The sequence below is a fragment of the Mytilus californianus genome, unplaced genomic scaffold (assembly GCF_021869535.1).
Source record: "Mytilus californianus isolate M0D057914Y unplaced genomic scaffold, xbMytCali1.0.p SCAF_13, whole genome shotgun sequence".
Taxonomy (NCBI): domain Eukaryota; kingdom Metazoa; phylum Mollusca; class Bivalvia; order Mytilida; family Mytilidae; genus Mytilus; species Mytilus californianus.
This window is the reverse complement of record NW_026262615.1, coordinates 22,625,270-22,648,047: the sequence shown is the minus strand read 5'-3', so window position 1 is coordinate 22,648,047 and position 22,778 is coordinate 22,625,270. Positions and strand designations below refer to the sequence as shown.

General features: G+C 32.1%; 1 protein-coding gene across 3 annotated transcripts in view; it reads right to left on the bottom strand.

Annotated features, from left to right (window-relative positions):
* LOC127723375 (MAM and LDL-receptor class A domain-containing protein 2-like) overlaps positions 1-22,778 on the bottom strand; it is a 210,865-nt gene that overhangs the window by 84,843 nt on the left and 103,244 nt on the right. For all 3 annotated transcript variants that reach the window (XR_007992046.1, XR_007992047.1, XM_052229951.1), the window contains exons 36-42: positions 19,887-19,997; positions 17,908-18,228; positions 12,479-12,604; positions 7,575-7,729; positions 4,107-4,320; positions 2,259-2,417; positions 188-541 (exon numbers count right to left, since the gene is read on the bottom strand). Coding sequence is in view for 1 of the 3 variants with exons in the window: in XM_052229951.1 (XP_052085911.1) it covers positions 188-541; positions 2,259-2,417; positions 4,107-4,320; positions 7,575-7,729; positions 12,479-12,604; positions 17,908-18,228; positions 19,887-19,997 (1,440 nt within the window). In the remaining 2 variants the exon portion in view is untranslated. The remainder of the gene's footprint in view (positions 1-187; positions 542-2,258; positions 2,418-4,106; positions 4,321-7,574; positions 7,730-12,478; positions 12,605-17,907; positions 18,229-19,886; positions 19,998-22,778) is intronic.

Here is a 22,778-nt window from a genome sequence, read left to right as displayed (position 1 = left end):
GATTCTTTAAAACTTGAACTTCGAAAATTAGCAGTGTAGTAAGGTTAGTAAAGTAAAAAAGACAGTGGAATTGAAAAGATTAAAGATGAAAATTTGAAAACTTAACAAAATATGGAAATACATTTTCATGGTTTAAGACTTTGATATTGATATAATAATTATTCGCCACAGAAAATATGACACTTACCTTTACACATTCCCTCCGAAATCACAACATCATCAAGGGCGAACACAGAATCACATCCGTCACCCAAAACAGCTGAAAATGTTACCGATGTATTACCAGACGGTAGATTCACACAAGAATAATACCATTCATCACTCTGACTTCCAGCCATTGAAAATACCATAGATGAGTTGAGAACATTACTGTGTTGGTTTACAGTAACTAAGAACGTGCCCATGTTGAGTCCATTCATGTGGTAATAGAAATACACCTTCATTGGTATGGATGACTGCACATCAAACGGAAGGGTAGTAAGATGGGCAATATTTCCTTCTGTTGTGTTGGGCAAACATGTTGAAGTATACATGTAACCTCCTACAAGAATAAGAAAATCAACTGTTTTATTAAAAAAGTTTTAAATCTTTTGGAAAACTATACATTAAGGAAAAAGTATTTTTCTGTCTTCCAAAACTATTCAAGTAAGGAAAAAGTAGTATATTATACTTCTTAAAAACACAAACATGATTAATGGTCAAATACATGATAATGGTCATTGTAGGTCTTATAGGAATGGTGTACAGACATAAGAGGTCTCTAAACACATTTATGTGAGCCAAAATTTGTTCCTGTGAAAAAAGTTCCAGTGGAACTTATATCACAGGAAATATGTTCTGGGAGAACTTTTTTCACAGATAGTTTCTATATAATTTGTTCCATCTCTATAAAATAAGTTCCACACTTTACCTGGTGAAATAAGTTCTGGATTTGGTGAAATTTGTTCCTTACCTAGTGAAATAAGTTCCGGGTTTGTGAGATTTGTTCCTTACCTGGTGAAATAAGTTCTGGGTTTGTGAGATTTGTTCCTCACCTGGTGAAATAAGTTCCTTGTCTGTGAAATATGTTCCATTGGTTAAACAAGTTATCTCATATACTGAGCATTTGTCACCAGTGAGTTTAAAGTTATCTACAGTTAGTACTGTATAAAACATGTATTATATATTGATAATTAATAAATCAAAAGTGTAAAATCCAATTTGGATCCTGTGAAGTATAGCAAATGTTTAATAAAATATCAAAATGACACTTAAGAACCAGAAAAGAGTAGAATAAGAAAAATCATTCAGAAAACAAGAATGTGTTCATAGTACACAGATGCCCCATCTGCACTATCATTTTCTATGTTCACTGGACCGTGAAATGGGGTAAAAACACTAATTTGGCATTAAAATTAGAAAGATCATATCATAGGGAACATGTGTACTAAGTTTCAAGTTGATTGGACTTCAGCTTCATCAAAAACTACCTCGACCAAAAACTTTAACCTGAAGCGGGACAGACGGACGGACGAACAAACGAACAAACGGACGGACGAACAAACGACACACAGACCAGAAAACATAATGCCCATAAATCAGGGGCATTAAAAAGTATAGTTAAAGATAAACATTTTTACTAATTTAAAAAGGACAAAGTGACTGATCAATTATATTAAAAGCCATGAAGAAACAAAAGACACTCTTTTGAAACTGTACATGTGCCATGACATAAGTACATGAATGACTAGAACACCCATGACAGTTAACAGGAAGCAAGAAGGAATACCACATAAAACATAAAAACAAATTATGATACATTTCCGATGCCTTTTTTCTTTTCTTCGTCCTATAGTTACAGTCATGCCTTCAATTGCAAATGTACCCCATTATTTCACTTTTTTAAAACTTTTAACATTGGAACAAAACTCATGGAGATGTAAATTTTGTTCCGGAACTTATTTCACATTTGGTAAAAAAAATTAGTTCTTTTGTACCTTTTGTATGATCTACTCTTGGTACATACTGTGCCAGAGAAGGGATCCAGTAAAATATTACCTGAACTGGTACCTTCTGTATGATCTACTCTTGGTACATACTGTCCCGGAGAAGGGACCCAGTAAAAACTAACCTGAACTGGTATACCTTCTGTATGATCTACTCTTGGTATATACTGTCCCAGAGAAGGGATCCAGTTAAAACTAACCTGAACTGGTACCTTCTGTATGATCTACTCTTGGCAGATACTGTCCCAGAGAAGGGATCCAGTTAAAACTAACCTGAACTGGTACCTTCTGTATGATCTACTCTTGGAACATACTGTCCCAGAGAAGAGTTTTGCATCAGATTGTATGTTCCCCAATTCCAAGCAAAGCTGGACTCTGATAATCTGGTGTAACGACAGAATGTGGCTGACTGGAAATCACATGACGCAAAAACTACAACAGAAAGATCTTTGATTAATGAGAGGGTCAGTGGAAGGGTTTTATAGAATAATGAGATAAAAAAAGAATAGAGAATAATTGATTAACAAGAGGGTCTGGAAAGGTTTTATAGAACAAGATAAAAAAAATAATAGGGAATAATGGGCCAAAAAAACCCCAAGAATAGTGAAAATTAAAAAAAAAATGAAATAATACAGAAATGATGTATCATCCAGACCCTCTAACAAGATGTAGTGTGAGCCCCTGCTCACTCACTTTAATTTATATACCCTGGTCTTGCTTTTGGATAGAAGGAAACATATAGTGTGGAAGGGGACAATAGAAATTAGACAACCTTCTTGTGTAAGGATGTTCCCTCTGTTTAAAAAAAACATGCTTTTTAAAAGTCATGTAAAAATTGATAGTATATAAATAAGGGAACTTAAAAAGTAGAAAAAAGTTACAGGTCCGTGATCGAGTTTTTGAGATATAATCAATTGATAAAAAAAAAAATAATTTGGCGGGAAAAGTTTTTCTCTAAGTTTGTTCATACATGTAACATTGACACCTATAATTATCAAATATGGCTTTTTAAACTATATGTAATATAATAATGAAAAGAAAAGTAGGGGTTAGTGCCAATAGTGGGCAAAGTTTTTTATTGGCACGTAACATGGATAAAACTAGAGGATTCTGAATATCTGACAAAAAGTCGAAAACAAGAGTAGTGAACATTCATAACAATTTAAAACTTGGTATCAAATATCAAGAAGCTATGATTTGTAGTTTCTTGTATGTGTATCAATGTGAAGAAATACATGCATGAAGCAAACAGGAAGTACATAAATGACATAGAGTCATGGGATAACAGCTATCAGGGATTTTGTGGTCACATGTGAACCATTAATTTAAATGTTTAACAAACTATTTTTTTTTCAAAGGATTGTATTGCAGACTTGGACAAAACCAAGCAAAAAAAAATATCCACGAAAATGCAAGCCTTCCTTAATCCACCAATATTGGTACACATGAAAAGAAAGGAATCCTGAAAATGTGTAACATAATATAGATAACCAATATAAAGCATTATACCAAAGAAGCTCTGATTCTTAGTGGCTGAAAAAGATCAGCAAAGACGTGTTACAGACAGACGTACAGAAGGACAAACAGAGGTAAACTAGTGTAGCCCAAGTATGTTGGATTGAGTGAGAGTATGAAGGAGCATGCTGTGTTAAAAATATATTCATTTACCCTGTTATCTTTTTCCAATGTTATCAAAATTAAAGTATATTGTAAACCAACTTATTTTTGCCAATAAACAATGCCAAGTTCTAAATCAAATAAAAAAAAAAAAAATTAAAAAAAATACATTTCTGTTTGTGATGCTTGCTAGGTTATTAAAGATGACATTATGAAATAAGTCTACATGCAATGTATTTAGTTTTTCTAGAAAGCCTTTTGAACATTTTTAACTGGTCTGCTTCAAAGTACAAAATTTATGAATTTTTCCTATCAAAATCAAAAGAATGACTTCATTTTAACAGAAAATCAGGTATTATCTGAAAAATAATCTTATTCACCATTTTTTAATTCCAATGATTCTATGTTTTTACAATTCGTTTGATTATATTGATGTTTGTTAGGTTTTAAGTTGGTTTTCATTGTCAATTTATTTGTTTGTCTGTTTAAGAAGTATACACTTACTTCGACATTCATGTCCTATCAGTTCCACATCATCTACTTCTATATCATCAGCATATGAGTTCCCTCTAGTGGCAACAAATTCCAGTTCACCATTGATTACCTCCCCTGTTGAGAACTGTGACATTGGCACACAAGCTGATTCCCATGATCCATTGGTGTCCAGATGATCTTTCATAAATATTTGATTTGTAACTCCATTGTGGTTCAAATTTACCTTGAATAAAATATACATGTTCTTTGGAATATATTTGAAAAAATGCCATTCAAACATATAAAGTGTATCGATTCAGGCTATATGGACCCTGTTGTTTTGTTTGTCTTTGGCTGCAGATCTTTTTTTTTTGGATTGTTTGGATGTCGATATGCTGTGTTGTACTGTGCAGCTTTTTCAACAATTTCTGTTATCTTTTTTTCTATGTGCCAATTCCTGTTATCTCTTCTTATGTGGCAATTTCTATCATCTCTTTTTTTTAAGGCAATTTCTCTCCTTTTATGTGGCAATTCTGTTATCTTTTTTATGTGGCAATTCCTGTTATCTCTTCTTATGTGGCAATTTATGTTATCTCTTCTTATGTGGCAATTTCTATTGTCTCTTTTTATAAGGCAATTTTTGTTATCTCCTTTTATGTAACAATTTCTGTTATCTCTTCTCATGTGGCAATTTCTATTATTTCTTTTTAAATGACAATTTATGTTATCTCTTCTTATGTGACAATTTCTGTGATCTCTTCTTATGTGACAATTTTTGTTATCTCCTTTTATGTAACAATTCCTGTTATCTCTTCTTATGTGACAATTTCTGGTATCTCTGTTTATGTGAAAATTTCTGTTATCTTTTTTTATATGGCAATTTCTGTTATCTCTTTTATGTGGCATTTCCTCTTTTTTTATGTGGCAATGCATGTTATCTCTTATTATATGGCAATTCCTGTGATCTCTTTTTATATGGCATTTCCTCTTTTTTTTTATGTGGCAATGCATGTTATCTCTTTTTATATGGCAATTCCTGTGATCTCTTTTTATATGGCATTTCCTCTTTTTTTTATGTGGCAATGCATGTTATCTCTTTTTATATGGCAATTCCTGTGATCTCTTTTTAAGTGGCAATTCCTGTGATCTCTTTTTAAGTGGCAATTCCTGTGATCTCTTTTTATATGACAATTCCTGTGATCTCTTTTTAAGTGGTAAGTTCTCTCTTTTAATGTTGCAATTCCTATTATCTTTTTTTTTCAAACAAGTTGTCTCAATTTACTTTTTATGTTATTGGGTTGATGACTGCATATAGATACTTATAAACAGTTCTCATTGTATAAATTTGTTGAATAAACTTCCCCTTATTTTCAAATAAAAGTGCCTTGTGAGAAATAATGGCATACTTTAAAGTGCCATAAATGAATATAACTCTATAGACGGGAAAATTTCTAAATTGACAGCCCAGAGTAGGATGGTGGTGGATGTATTTCACTTTTAAACAAGTATGTTTTCACTATTGTAAATTTTCCTTTTTTAGACGGTGAAGTTCCTTTGGCTCCAACATACAGTGTTTATATATCCCAACTAGTTCGTTATGCCCGTGTGTGTAGTGATGTCATAGATTTTAACGAACGTAATCAATGCATCACTGATAAATTATTAAGTCAGGGATTTCGTTACCATAAATTACTTAAAACTTTTACTAAATTCTTTCATAGTTACAAAGATTTGATTAGTAAATTTGGCTGTACTTGTAAAAAACTTATTAAAATGGTATTTCACATCCTAAATTTTACTTTATATTGTACTAAAAACTTTGTGATCCGTGTAAACTCATCGAACCTTTAAACAAACTTATTAGTATAGGTTATCTTACAAATGTTGTAATTAAATCTGTGAATATAGTTTACATTGGCACTAATATCGATTTTGTCATCAGCAAATTAAAACATAACTAAATTTGTATTCTTTTCAAACGGGATGTACTATAAAAGACACACCCATGTTCATTTTTATCTATAAAAAGGTTAACTCCTAACTTTCCTACTGCATGTTGATACATTTATTTTGGCATTGCACAAGTCATGTCTTCTTTGACTGTCCATGACGTTAAAATACTAAATCCCTGGGATGTGTTTTAGTTGATTTTAGTCTCTGATGCATGATTTTTTATTATTAATTGTTTTTGACTTTTAACTAGCTGTCATTACCTGCGAGTACTCTCAAATCGTACTTTCTTGTTAATTTGACCTGTTGACACAATTTGAAATGCTTTTTTGTTATTTAATGTTTACTTATTGGGGTTATATCTGGTCTATATACCAGCTTTGATAAGTGTTTAGTTTTACTATAAATTTTCACTTCTTCATACTATGAATATCAAAATTATTTATTTTGTAATAATATTTCCTTTCAATTTAAACTGTATACCTAACAACAAAATTATTTTAATTTAATTGTGTATTAATATTATTTTAAATGCCTAAAATGGCGGATTTTTGTTCTAGCTTATTGTTGTTTTTCTGAAATTGTTTAACATTTCACAGCGGTATAAAACTGTTACTTTAATTATTCATCCCTTATTTTATTGATTTTGTATTTACATTGTATCATAGATCAAATTTATTCTTTCAGTGTATGTTCACTTGTGTTAATATGTCTTTTGATTGAGTTAAGCCATTTCAATTGATATTTTATAGTCTGTCTTTCTATGTTTAGATGCTACACTATTGTTTCAGATAAGGGTGAAGGTTTGGTACCATAAAAACGTTTAAACCCACTGCAATTGTTTGCACCTGTCCTAAGTCAGGAATCTGATGTTCAGTAGTTGTCGTTTGTTGATGTGGTTCATAAGTGTTTCTCGTTTCTCGTTTTTTATATAGATTAGACCGTTGGTTTTCCCTTTTAAATGGTTTTACACTTTTAATTTTTGGGGCCCTTTATAGCTTGCTGTTCCGTGTGAGCCAAGGTTCCATGTTGAAGACCGTACTTTGACCTATAATGGTTTACTTTTATAAATTGTGACTTGGATGGAGAGTTGTCTCATTGGCACTCATACCACATCTTCTTATATCTATGTTCTCAAAGTATTTTTACAACATATTCACTCATTTAACACCAATCCTCACATTTCTTTGCTGATTGTGGAGGCATATGTGAGGGTCTGGATAGGGATCCTTCATTTCTGCATTCTTTAATTTTTTAAGCCATTTTTCTCTATTCTTTATAAATCTTGCCAATTATTCTCTATTCTTTACTTTTAAGCACCCCATTATGCTATGTTTTTTTATCTATTGGCCTAATTTTCTTAATTTGCTTTATTCTTCATTTTTTTTGCCCATTTTTCTGTACTATTGGCCCATTATTCTCTATTCTGTAAACCCCATTCAGACCCTCATATATTGCTATGCAGTGTTTTTTTTTCTTTTAAGTGATTTTTTTCAATTTACTGAATACCATCTTATACTATGTCTAGCCCTCTCAACACTCAAATACCTCTAAAGATCCAGAGCTATCATTTCTGCTGCCAGTATTTCTATATTTAACTTTCAGATTTTGACTGGTTGTGGCATTGAGTGGTAGTGTAAATTTAGCCTTGTCACCAAATCTTCCAAACGATGCATCTGCTGTTAGATATAATTTACCAGCATCTAAGGTGGAGTGAAAATGTTATTGTTACAACAAATAATTTAAACAAGAATGTGTCCATAGTACAAGGATGCCCCAATCGCACTATCATTTTCTATGTTCAGTGGACCATAGATATTGGGGTCAAAACTCTAATTTGGCATTAAAATTAGAAAGATCATATCATAGGGTACATGTGTACTAAGTTTCAAGTTGATTGGGTTTCAACTTCATCAAAACCTACCTTGACCAAAACTTTACCCTGAAGCAGGACAGACAGACAAATGGACGGACGAACGAATGAACGAACACACAGACCGAAAAACATAATGCCCCTAGGTGGGCCATAAAAAATAAAAGAAGAATGTGTCTGAGGACATGAATGCCCTAGCTCAAGCTTGCTTTTCAAAGGAAAATGGGACTGACGAAAAGAGGGAAGGATGGAAAGACCTTAAAAGATGGAAAGACGGAAGGATGGACAGTCAAGGGTTATCCTTAATGCCCCCTTCGCCTTGTGGTTTGGGCATAAAAAACAAACAGTGTGAATAATTTGTTATAGAAAGATATATATTTACAGCAAGGACAATTTATGTTTACAAATCTTCTGGTTAGATTAATTTGTTGTAATTATTTATGTCATTCCCATTCTATATTGGATACTGTGGATTCACTTATTCTTGTGGATACCAATTTGTACTTATATGTATAACTTTTTTCATGGTTTTGCCGAAGTCTCCACTCCAACCTATAGATAGTTTGTACTTTGAAGAACATTTAAATTCATGGTTAACCAGGTATATCCACAAAATTAACAAAAATTGGTATCCTGTAAATAATAGTGAATCAGCAGTAAAAGTTACAAAATCTACATTCAATTCACAATTAACTAGAAATAAATGGAGAATGTGACCATGGGACATAGATGATGCCCCCGCTTGCAAAAAACGTTATAAAGGAACATCACTCGAGAAAAGTATAAGTGACGCCACCCAAATTAGAACTTCTCCCTCTGCTGCAGCAGGGGCATGAAAAAAAGAAGGAGGTATGATATCAAAGAGACTTTATCTTAATAAACTGCTTCCCTGAGCGCAGCTGGATACGCCCACAGAGGTCCAACCCTGAACAGTTGGTTCAAAAATGGACACAATATTCAAGCTTGATACAGGTCTGAATTTGGATTGTAATTAAATATTTGACATATTATAGGTTTCTGAATAAATGTAGGCAAAGAACTTGAAATTGGTTATATGAATTGAATTTATATTCAATTAAAGATTTCTTGCTGTTGTGCAATACACTGTGCTGTTGCGCAATACTTAGTAAATCTGTTGTCAGACTATAAACAAATAAAGTTCAATTTCTTCTCAATGTCATATTTGAAATTTATAAAAATCAATAGGGAGATTACATCAATAGCTATAAATAATTCACCAAAGTTTCATGAGAACTGCTGAAAGCATTTTTGAGTTATTGTCCAAAAACTGGAAAATCCCCCCTTTTTTAATGAATAAAACCCCATAACTCAGAAATGTAAAATCTAAAATTTATAAAATTCTAAAGGGAGCTTACATCAACAGATATAAACAATTCACCAAAGTTTCATGAGAACTGCTGAAAGCATTTTTTAGTTATTGGCCGAAAACTGGAAAATCCCCCTTTTTTTATGAATAAAACCCTGTAACTCGGAAACGTTAAATCTAAAATTTATAAAAATCCAAAAGGGAGCTCATGTCAAAAGATATAAACAATTCACCAAAATTTCTTGCAAGTTGGTGAAAGCATTCTTGAGTTATTGCCGGAAAACTGGAAAATCCCCCTTTTTTAATGAATAAAACCCCAAAAATCGGAAACATTTAATCTGAAATTTATAAAAAAACGAAAGGGAGCTCACGTCAATAGATATAAACAATTCATCAAAGTTTCATGCATATTGGTTAAAGCTTTTTTGAGTTAATGTCTGACATGTTGACGACGGACGGACGGTCAACGGTATACCATAATACGTCCCGTAAACGGGCGTATAAAAATAATGAATGTCTTTTATACTTTCAATATAATGTTAGTCTTATTGATAAATGAACAGAATAATATACTAAACCAACTAATTTTCGTGACTTCTGCACGTAGACAAAATTTGTAAATCTTGAATCTTCCCTTATTTAACTACATCTTGTAAATGTGAAAATAGCAAAACTAAATCGCAGCCAAAATGGACTAGAAAGGGCTAAACATGAAATAAAGTGTCAGCGAAAATAAGTTGGTTTATAGTAATATTGACACTGTGCTGTGATTAACTTTCAGTATGCTGAGGACATCAACTAAGCAGACTAAAATGAGTGAATAGGAAGATTGTGCAAGTAAGTAAATAATGTGATTCATCCTCAAAAAGGCAAGACATTTTTATTTTTAATATTCACTTAGTATAAAACTTATGTACATCATGTAATGAGTAACTTTTCTTCTCATACTGTCTGTAGGTCATGAAAGAAAACTGACTTAATTAACAATGAAATGTACTGCAAAGGAAAATTGACTTGATATTTACAAAAAAAATGTACTGTAGGTAATGGAGTTATCTCTCATATTTACAATGGAATGTACTGCAGGTTTGGAGTTATCTCCCATATTTACAATGGAATGTACTGCAGGTTATGGAGTTATCTCCCATATTTACAATGGAATGTACAGCAGGTTATGGAGTTATCTCCCATATTTACAATGGAATGTACTGCAGGTTTGGAGTTATCTCCCATATTTACAATGTAATGTACTGTAGGTTATGTAGTTATCATCCATATTTACAATGGAATGTACTATAGGTTATAAAATAATCTTCATTATTTACAATGGAATTTACTGCAGGTTATGGAGTTATCTTCCATATTTACAATGGAATATACTGCAGGTTATGGAGTTATCTCCCATATTTACAATGGAATGTACTGCAGGTTATGGAGAGATCTCCCATATTTACAATGGAATGTACAGCAGGTTATGGAGTTATCTCCCATATTTACAATGGAATGTACTGCAGGTTTGGAGTTTTCTCCCATATTTACAATGGAATGTACTGTAGGTTATGTAGTTATCTTCCATATTTACAATGGAATGTACTGCAGGTTATGGAGTTATCTCACATATTTACAATGGAATGTACTGCAGGTTATGGAGTTATCTCCCATATTTACAATGAAATGTACTGCAGGTTATGGAGTTATCTCCCATATTTACAATGGAATATACTGCTGGTTATGGAGTTATCTCCCATATTTAACAAAAGAATGTACTACAGGTTAATAGGTTATCTCTCATATTAACAATGGAATGTACTGCAGGTTATTTAGTTATCTCCCATATTTACAATGGAATGTACTGCAGGTTATGGAGTCATCTCTCATATTCACAATGGAATGTACTGCAGGTTATGGATTTATCTCCCATATTTACAATGGAATGTATTGCAGGATATGGAGTTATCTCCTGTATTTAACAAAAGAATGTACTGCAGGTTATGTAGTTATCTTCCATATTTACATAGAATGTACTGCAGGTTATGGAGTTACCTCCCATATTCACAATGGAATATACTGCAGGTTTTGGAGTCATCTCCCATATTTACAATGAAATGTACTGCAGGTTATGGAGTCATCTCTCATATTCACAATGGAATGTACTGCAGGTTATGGATTTATCTCCCATATTTACAATGGAATGTATTGCAGGATATGGAGTTATCTCCTGTATTTAACAAAAGAATGTACCGCAGGTTATGTAGTTATCTTCCATATTTACATAGAATGCACTGCAGGTTATGGAGTTACCTCCCATATTCACAATGGAATATACTGCAGGTTTTGGAGTCATCTCCCATATTTACAATGAAATGTACTGCAGGTTATGGAGTCATCTCTCATATTCACAATGGAATGTACTGCAGGTTATGGATTTATCTCCCATATTTACAATGGAATGTATTGCAGGATATGGAGTTACCTCCCATATTCACAATGGAATGTACTGCAGGTTTTGGAGTTATCTCCCATATTTACAATGGAATGTATTGCAGGATATGGAGTTACCTCCCATATTCACAATGGAATGTACTGCAGGTTATGGAGTTATCTCCCATATTCACAATGGAATGTATTCAGGTTATGTAGTTATCTTCCATATTTACAATGGAATTTATTGTAGGTTTTGGAGTTATCTTCCCTTTCAGTTTTTGATAGTTCATTTCATCATTCATATCTATTATGACTATAAAAGGTTAAAGAAATGATGGGTAGTTTTTTATGTAATTTTGCATTCTAGACATATGATAAAAAATTAAAATGTGTAGGCTTTCAAACAAGGCTTGCCAAAAATATTTGATACAGCCGGACATTTTTTCTTATCCCAATTTAAGTCCCTTTAGATTTAATAACAAAAGGCAATCATGGTACTTTAAATTCAGAAATTATTGCGTGCATTTATTATTGCGAATGTAGAAGAACAAACTAAAATGCAGGATTAATTATTGCGATTTAAGGAAAATGTGCATGCAGTTATATTAATAAGATATCAGAATGTGAGTTCTTATTATTGCGATACTCATTCAGTCGCATTATTCGCATTAATAAAAACCTCGCAATAATTTCTGAATTTACAGTAATCATTTGGGCATCATAAAAACAATATTAAACTTCAGACTTTTGATATAAATTTGATGTTCTGACTTACACTGTTACATTGACATAATATAAACATATATTACATAAAATAATAAATATTACCTGACAAGGAAGTGTTATAACCTGTCCAAACCCATTGGAATGGTATTGGATCAGCTATTCTGGTGTAGCATTCTATGTCCCATGGACACTTTTCATCAAATTCACAAACACTATTGGGGAAAGGCTCTGTAAAAAATAACATATACACATATAAAAACATCTTTTTTACATATATATACTGTTGTTGTGAAACAGTTTTGGACAGGAACACCCAGGATAATTTTATACAAATTCCTGGATTGATTATAAACAGAAAAGATAGATCATCATGTGGTGGAGGTGGTTTGATTGAAAGTTATTTTTCAGAAAAAGTGACATTTGATAGAATTAAGGGCTGTTCCATAAAAACATACATGGGACCAGGGAAGGCACTTCCAAATCTCAACTATGGGTGGGTATCATCTATGTTTTTGCATAGTGGAAATGTAAGTGAAATTTTAATTTGCCTCTATAGGTGGTTACCCCATTTTTAAAGTGCCTTCCCAGGGTACCATGTATGTTTTAATGGAACAGCCCTAAGTGACATAAGTGAAACAATGCAGTTTGAAATTAAACCTCTTCACAAAAAATCATTTCCATTGTGTTAAGTTTACAGACCTCCTAGTTCATTAATTAACTGGTTGATGAATTTGAAAAAGAACCGCCATCAATCATAATTCAGATATTATTTTAGTTGGTGTTTTTAATATATATTTTTTTGGAAACGAATAAACAACCACAAAAATGGCTAAGTTTATTAGAAACCTATAATCTCAACCAGATAATCCAAGAAGCAACAAGAGTAACACCAGATTCTTAGGCACCCAAATTGATCATATTTATGTCACCAATAAGGATTTGATACTAGAATCAAATGTTGCTAAATTCTCAATAAGTGATCATTATCCAGTATCTTTAACTAGGAAAGAAAAAATTGCCATTCATATTAAAAAAGATATTCATACCACCATTTCTTACAGACACTTTAAAAAATTTAATGAGACAATTTTTTTAAAGTGATTTAGCTATCGCACCTTTTGATCAAATTGAACATGAAAGAGCCTACTCATGGGGTTTTTGATTATGTGATTACTTGGCCATTTTTTAAAGTAATTATTTGATTACCAGACCAAATATTTCATGATTATATGATCATTTGATAATATAGGACTGTATTTTTGATTATTTGATTATCTTGTTTAAAAAAATAATTAATGATTATGTGATTATATAGGCAAAAAAATTGTGATTATGTTATTACTTGGACACCCCCATGAGAGGCCTCATGAAAGTCATCCAAACACATGTATACAGATGTGGTATGACATATTTAATGGAGTTCTAGATAAACATGCACCTATTATTACTAAAAGAGTTAAAAGAGACAGACAACCTGACATGTTCACAAATGAAATTAGTTATGCCAGGAAAATAAGGAGAAATACCATAAACTAGGAATGTGGTCACAGTTTAAATTTTGGCGAAAAAAGGGCCAATCACATAATTGATGAATCTAAGAGAAATTTGTATTCAAAGGTGGTAAAACATTCAAAAGTATCATAAGATTTGTGGAAATGTATTCACAGTCTAAACCTGTACCAGCAAGAAAATGCATATGAACTTCTAAATATGTCAATAAATTTGTAATGTTTTAAATTTTTTTACATCATGTGTTGAAAACTTAACACATTTCCATTTCCATTCTCAATTTAATTAAGAATTGATAGATCTATGAGCAAAAATCATGATTATGCAAAATTAACTCAATTTGTATAAAAGAAATTTACTAATTTGAAACAACAACTTGAAAAATGGTGAACCAACACCTGAAGTTATTATCGTGCGGTTGGGTAATAGCGGGTGGATACCACGCGGTATTCACAGTTGTCTTTCACTATAAAAACAAATAAACGACATTAAAGACAACAACACCCATCAATTACCGCATGGTGATTAATTTATTGTGGTCGACATGTTTCGCCAACAAGCGTGGCGTCTTCAGGACCATGAAGATGCCACGCTTGTTGGCGAAACATGTCGACCACAATAAATTAATCACCATGCGGTAATTGATGGGTGTTGTTGTCTTTAATGTCGTTTAATTTGAAACAAGTAAAATTCCCAATTCCACCAGTCACAATTAATAATCTATTTAATGAGATTATCAACTTAACATTAATAAATCCACCAGATCTGACAACATAGGACCGAAATTTTTTAAAATTAAGTGCTCCTTTCATAGCTTCATCTTTAACTTACATTTTTAACAGAATAATAGATACAAGTACTTTGCCCATTGCTCTGAAGTATGCAAGAGTAACTCCTGTTTTTAAAGCTGGGGAAAAATTCATGGCAACAATTTATAGACCAATTTCTGTACTTCCTGTTTTATCAAACTTTTAGAAAAGCATGTTTCAAAACATTTGTATGACTATCTAAAAAGACTTAATCTTTTACACCCAGCACAGTCTGGCTTTAGACAAGAACACTCTTGCAAAACTGCCCTTATCAATATCATAGATAAATGGGTACAGGACATGAATGTTGGTAACATCAACTTGGCAGTCCTTTTGGATTTTAAGAAATATTAGCCTTTGATGTAGTAGATCATGATATTCTCTGTAAAAAAACTTGAAATTTATGGATTTGATAATGCTGCTGTTTCTTTTTTAAAATCCTATTTAAATGAAAGAACTCAACAAGTACAAAAGAGGGACGAAAGATACCAGAGGGACAGTCAAACTCATAGATCGAAAAATAAAAAGACAAACAGACAAATAATAGTACAGATGACACAACATAGAAAACTAAAGACTAAGCAACACGAACCCCACCAAAAACTGGGGGTGATCTCAGGTACAAATTGGTAATGTTCATTCTGAAAAACTTTATATCAAGTATGGTGTCCCCCAAGGATCCATATCAGGGCCTCTTCTGTTTATTTTATACATAAATGACCTTCCTATCTATATGAAAAATTGTTGCACTGACTGATATCATCATCTGATGATGATTCAAATTTACATATTTCTGGTAATTGTAATCAAATTCTGCAGTCAAAGGTACAAGAAGATTTGCATTGTGCTAAGGAATGGTGCAATGATAACAATATGTTTATAAATAAAGATAAAACAAAATATATGATTATCGGAACTAAGCAAAAAGCAATGCCACATTACAGAAAGTTGTTTACCTTTTTTAATACAATCAAGTGATACAGCCTTCCACATATGAGGCATTAAAATTGACCATTCCCTCACCTGGACAAACCAAATTGATTTGATCTGCTCAAAAATTTCATCTAGACTAAGGCTATATCTATATTATTAAAGATTAAGAAATTTCTTAATCTAGACTGCAGGAAATTATTTTATAAAGGTTAGATCTTACCACTTATTGATTATTGTTGTATAGTGAGGAGTAGTCAGGTAGCAGTAAGGGTTTAAATAGGATATTAAAATTACAAAAGAGAGCTGCTAGAATAATACTAGAAACAGACCCTTTTGCTCCTTCTGAGCCCTTATTCAAATACTTAAAGTGGATGACATTTGAACAGAGAATAAAATATCACAAATTTGTGATGACATTTAAGTGCATCAAAAATGATGCCCCCTCATATCTTACTAGCAAGTTTCATTATGTTTCAGACAAAAATCCATACCCCTTGAGAAATGAGCGCTGTTCAATGAAGCCTCATAGTCCTTAAACCAAAAATAGAATTGTTGAAGAAATCTATCATGTATTCTGGGCCATCCTTGTGGAACAATTTGCCAATATCATTACAAAATATTAAAAATGTTAATTCTTTCAAATACAAATTCACAGATCATTTATTGAAATCGACCAATAACTGAAAAAATATAAAATATCAATTATATTTTTTTTTATCGTGATTATTTTTTCATTACAATTTATGCAGTTGAATTGAACATTGATCATTATACTTGAATTGTTTACTAATGTATGTCATGTATATCACTGTTTGTTTTGTTTTTGGTTTTTGACGATGAGTCGCCGCAGGGAAGATTAGTTATATAGCTAACTGTGTAACCCTCTTAAAATAAAGTATTGTTGTTGTTGTATTTGTCTCCATTGTTTAACAATGGCAATAAACAAATGCAAGTGTTTCCCCTTAAACTGACATGAACCTGTTGTTCAGTGTTTCTCGTTTTTTATATAGATTAGACCGTTGGTTTTCCTGTTTGAATGGTTTGACACTAGTCATTTTGGGGCCCTTTATAGCTTGCTGTTCTGTGTGAGCCAAGGCTCCATGTTGAAGGCCATACTTTGAACTCTAATGGTTTAATTTTACAAATTGTGACATGGATGGAAGTTGTCTCATTGGCACTCATACCATATCTTCTTATATCTATATAATCAGAAACTGATATATTGTTCCCACTGCTAACAGCAAAAGTTTGCCTATAAGTCTCATCTATTTTTAGTTCCACAAATCAAGACAGAAAACTGGTCTATATACATGTAGTAGTATATACAAGGTAAAAAGGAAGTATGGTATAGGAGGGGTACTGCTGTGGCGGGGAACAGTTCATATCAATATTTCTCAAAAACAAATTTTATGTAAAAGTCATTTCAATGCAGTTAACAAAATTCTAAGTTTTAACAAAATTCTATTAAGTTTTAAACTTCATTGATTTCTTTAAATCAATCATAATTTGCTTGCTTTGGAATAATTTTCATTTCATTGATACATAGCCTTTAAGGAGTGGTTTGATGAGGCCAAAAAATGGCCCTGACTTCTTACTTAAATTTCAAATTAGAATGTATTGAACAATATCACAATGAGTTATAGCTAATACAATGACTAAATAGGGAATATGCCTTTTTGTTGAAAATTTACGTGCTTGCATTCTATTCATGATGCCACAAATAGCATGTGCACTCATTTTGATTTTCCACAATAAATGAATGAAAATGGGTAAATGTGCATTAACTTTTTTGGACAGGAAACATAGAGTGTGCATATTGAGTCAACAAAAAAATTCTTTTAAGATAATATTTTTTTATGACATTTCACATATCTGCCAGGAATATTTAGTAAAATGGCAACTGCGCTTTATGTTTCCTAAGCATTAATTTGGTTGAAATCCAGACAATTTTGTCAAATTTTGCAAAAAATCTCTATTTTTGACCTATTCAGAATGTAAAAATCAACGCTTTTTATCAAAACTTTGACAAAAATAGTTCTATTTACCTTTCTCACATGTCTTTTAACCCCCTTCTCGCATGTCTTTTCATCAATCAACTTAAAACATTTTTTATCTTGAAACATAGAACTTAAAAATGGAGCCAAATATACCCCTTACTGAACTTACTCTTTTCATATATATGATCATTTAATTTGTGCTTGAGGTACACAAAGCTTATATATCTTTAGACAAGTAACATATCAATAACTAAAGTACATGACATAAATGAATAGTACTTACTGGCACATATTTCTTCCTGGTTTACTTTTATCTCATAAACATAAGCAACATAATAATATCCATAAATAGAATAAGTTGTTTTTCCTGTTATAACCAAGTTACCACGTACTGATGATGGCAAATCAAAACAGACACTTCTATCTCCACGTTCTGCATATCCAAGGTCATAGGTCATATCCACCGTTTCAAGTTGGACATGTAACTGTACAGCCTGATTTTCAATTGTCAAATTTAGGAATACACTTCCACTAGATGGCGTTGTGAATATGTTGGATATTAATTTTGATGTAACAATTCCGTAGGAAGAATATAAGGCAAAAGCTGTGAAATAACAAGATATTTTCTCTATCATAAAGCAACTTGCAAATCTGAAGCATTGTTACACTCGAAGCATTGTCATTAAGTTTTTATATGATTTATATTTTTACTTGTCATGAGCAGCACTAAGGGTGCCACTAGTGGAACAGGAGTTGCATACCTTTCCAAAGCATCTGGGTTAACCACCGGTTTTTGACAGGGGTTTCTAGTTGGCTCACTCTAAAGTTTTTTTCTTTAGTGTTTTGTGATTTATTAAAATTTTCTAGGAACTCACCTAAAATATTACTTTTATGTATTGGAAAAGAAAAATAGATATTCAAAAACTTGAGATTGATGTGATTATAAAATGCTTCTGTATTGTAGCTCCAAGATGAAGTAAACACTTATGCCTATTATAAAAATTGTCAATATATGCCCCTCGTATACAAGTCCCCATGGAAAGTACATTTAAATTGAATAGACTTATGGGAAGGATTGTTTTTTAAGCAGAAATTAAAAGCTCTAATAGTATGAACTCCTCAGAGAACGATCATAAGCTATTGTATTTATCTAATTGCACAGTTCAATATTTTTCCTTCAATTCTATGGTAATTGTTTTGTCAAACATTCCCTATACAATAGGAGAAACAAATATCTAATATCCTAAACTTTCTGTGTCACTAGCCTGTGAACAATTTGAAGTTGTGAGTTTGAACCCTGCACATGATGATCTTAATTAACCTGGATTGCCAGTGTTCCTGAAAAAGGATCTGGTTCTCTGCAGGCACTACGGCTTCCTCAACCAATAAAAACTGGCTGCCACAATATAGTCATGCTGCCTGAAAGTGGTGTTAAACACCAAAAATCAATCAATCAATCCTGAATATTTCTCATACAGATAATTGTCTCAATTACAGACTTATCTCACTTCATATCATAATTTAAGATTTCCAGTCCAAGGAGTGCATATTTATAACTTGACTACTTTATATGATTTTGTATGTTTATTGTATAAACAAAAAAACTAAAATAATAAAATTTATAAATCTGAAATTAAGTTCTTAATATTCTTAAAGCCCTATGCACTTAGTAATTATCCAAAATTTTCTAACATTATATTATAATTCTTTTCAGTCAAGTAGGAAAAGAATGTTACGAAATCATGAGCCTATGTCATTGACATTGCCTAGGAATACAAAGATAAACGGATTATCAATGGTCTTTCAAACTCAATTAGGATGTGTGTCAGATGTAGCCCTGCAATGAGATTGTAGTCAAGGAACTCCCTTAGCTTGAACGACCATTGATAATCTATAGGTATACATTGAATCTAAATGATTTTGGATGGTTGGAGAGTATACTGTTGATGGCAAATGATATTTTTATTTAAAATATTCAAAACTTTTTTTACTGGGGACCATCTAGAGCGTGATATGGTTGTATATAGATTGGCCTATTAATTGGTAATGACTGTATATTGACTGCTATATTTCTTTTGTATAACTAACATCATCTGTTACTGTTAGTTCAGAAATTATTGCAATTTTTGAAGAAAGAATATAAATGCGAGATTAATTATTATGATTTTCTGTAAATCCGCATATTTCTGAATTTACAGTATTCATACTAAATGATTCAAAAGTCCTGAATCTATTTTAAATCAACCTTAGTATCTAACATACCATAATTTTTTTGTGACCATCCAGTAACAACATTTTTGACTGTGTAGGAACAGGCTCCCTGATTGATCGAACCAAATCTACAGTCTATTGTACTAGTCGGAACAGTATTAACTAAAAAAGTAATATAAAAAATAATACATTTCTTTAATAGAAAAGAAAGGATATGGGTATTCATCCATAACACAAAATCATGGCAAATAAAAAAAAAAAGCAAATGAAAAAACCTTTTATTGCTTTTCTTCGCCTCAAAGTCACAGTGCAGTCTTCAATACAGAGCAAAACTCTCACCTCACTGCAAGTTTAATATAGCCCATAGCACCTGTTTCTTTGCATGTTTTTGTCTGTCATGTATATATATTAATACCAAACTTTTGTGTCATTCTTATTAATAAATGCAAATGGTAAGGGTTATTTACCTGAATTTTGTTTGCAGGGTTTTATTTCAAGTGTTTTTGTGCTTGAAGCTGACTATTCAGTATTTTGTGAAAAAATAGTAAAACAAGAGTGCACACGCTGAAATGTCTGGCCTGCTTTACTGACCATTGATTTTATGTTGAAAGTCTTAAAGATAAAGGTTTTACTAAAAGCATTACAAAAACTTAACATTTTTAAAAAACAAGGAGGTCAAGTTCAGATAAATTGTGTCAGACAGACATATACACCCTACAATGTTTTTAAACATCAAATATAGTTGACCTATTGCGTATGCTAATTGAAAAACAGACCAAAACACAAAAACTAACATTCACCAATGAACCATAAATATGAGGTCAAGGTCAGATGATACCTGCCAGACAGACATGTGCACCTTACCATTATTCCATACACCTGATGTAGCTGACCTATTGCTATAAGTATTTAAAAAACAGACCAAATGACAAAAATTTAAAACTGACCATTGAACCATAAAAATTGGGTCATGGTCAGATGATACCTCCCAGACAGACATGTACACCTAACAATCATTCCATGCACCAAATATAGTTGACGTATTGCTTATAGTACTTGAAAAACAGATAAAAAACACAAAAACTTAACATTGATCAACGAACCATGAAAATGAGGTCAAGGTCAGATGATATCTGCAAGACAGACTCATACAGCTTACAATCATTCCATACACCAAATTTAGTTGACATATTGCTTATAGTACTTGAAAAACAGACAAAAACAAAAAATCTTAACATTGATCAACGAACCATGATCAAAGAGCTGAAAGCTCTGAGGAAAAATGACGCCACTGTCTCTAATATTGTGATATTTTTTATGCAAGTTTTGATTTTCACATACCGTAATAAGTTTAACATTGCAACACGTCTCGTAAGCATATAATTGATATTCGTATATGTGTCTGTCTTTTCAGTACAAATGAATAGGTCAAGACAACCTGAATGATCTACAGTATCCAATTACTACTGGCTGTTTTTTTGTATAAATAAATAGGTCAAGACTACCGGAATGATCTACAATATCCAATGACTACTGGCTGTTCTTTTGTACTAATAAAAAGGTCAAGACTATTTGAATGATCTACAATTTCCAATGACTACTGGCTGTTCTTTTGTACATATACATAAAGACTACCTGAATGATCTAAAGTATTCTAAGTAATGTGATTTTTTTCTTGCAATTACATTTTTCTAAATCAAGAATATAGACTACTAGTATCCCAAATGATTATGAAGAGCCTGTTGTTAGCAAGCTCTTATACCCCACATACTCATTAAATAAGTTACTAGTGACCTAGTTATTTCTGTTACTTGAAGCAAATTATATTTCTGTATATTTAGACAATAGTATAATATTGTTTTACTAGTTTTATTTCACCTTGAAGATTAGACAAATAGGGATATTCCTTCAATTTTTTATTTCATGTCAGTCAGGTTGCTTTATATGAAACTTGAAACCACTTCGTTGCCATATTGTTATTTTATAACAACTCTGCCCTTGACCATGTTGACCCATGTAATTGATATTCATTCTTTAACCATATATCATAGTCAGTTAGTTTTTGATTTTGCACTCCCACACCACCTTTCATGTCTTTCAGGTCAAATGTCTGTCTCCATTTAAGTTAATGACATTGAACAATCATGGTATTAAACACAATTTCAATAGTGATTATGCTGTTCTCATGGGTCACCATATATTCAGCTTGGGTAGCATTCCAGTTATTGAAATTTGTGTCAGATTAGAACAATGATCTAGATCTTTAGGAATGGATCTTATAATTTAATATGGAGCCATAGTAAGGGACCCCTACACGGTAACAAAAAAAAAACAAGCTTGAAAGGATACAATGTCAAGCGGCAAAATCTATCACCAGAGATTACAAGTCAAAAGAGGATGGACGGGATACGTCTCTAAAATGCTTGCTGAACTGGAACTACAGCAAGATCTCCAGACAAGACGAACAAAGCGTTGAAGCCAGAAGTTAATATTTATGTAAAAAGTAGTTGAGGGGCTGATTCCCGCTATTGAACCATACTGTCATTCTATAATATCATTGCGTAACTATTTCTGTATTGGCCTTGTTATAGGTCCATGTCTTGGGTGTATTGGTCTAAGGCGAAGCGGAAGGCCAATACTGCTGGCTGAGGACCAATAATAAGGCCAATACAGAAATACACGTAATAGTATCTTTATTAATTAACTACAGTGTTACAATATTTTTTTTATTTCATTTCACAAGAGATAAACATTTTTACCTTGAAGTGGAACTATCCAAATCTCAGCTTCCTTTTATAAGATGCAATATCTAATGATTCAGTGCCGTTTGACTGCTGGCCGAGAACCAATAACAAGGCCAATACAGAAATACACGTAATAGTATCTTTATTAATTAACTACAGTGTTACAATAATATTTTTATTTCATTTCACAAGAAATAAC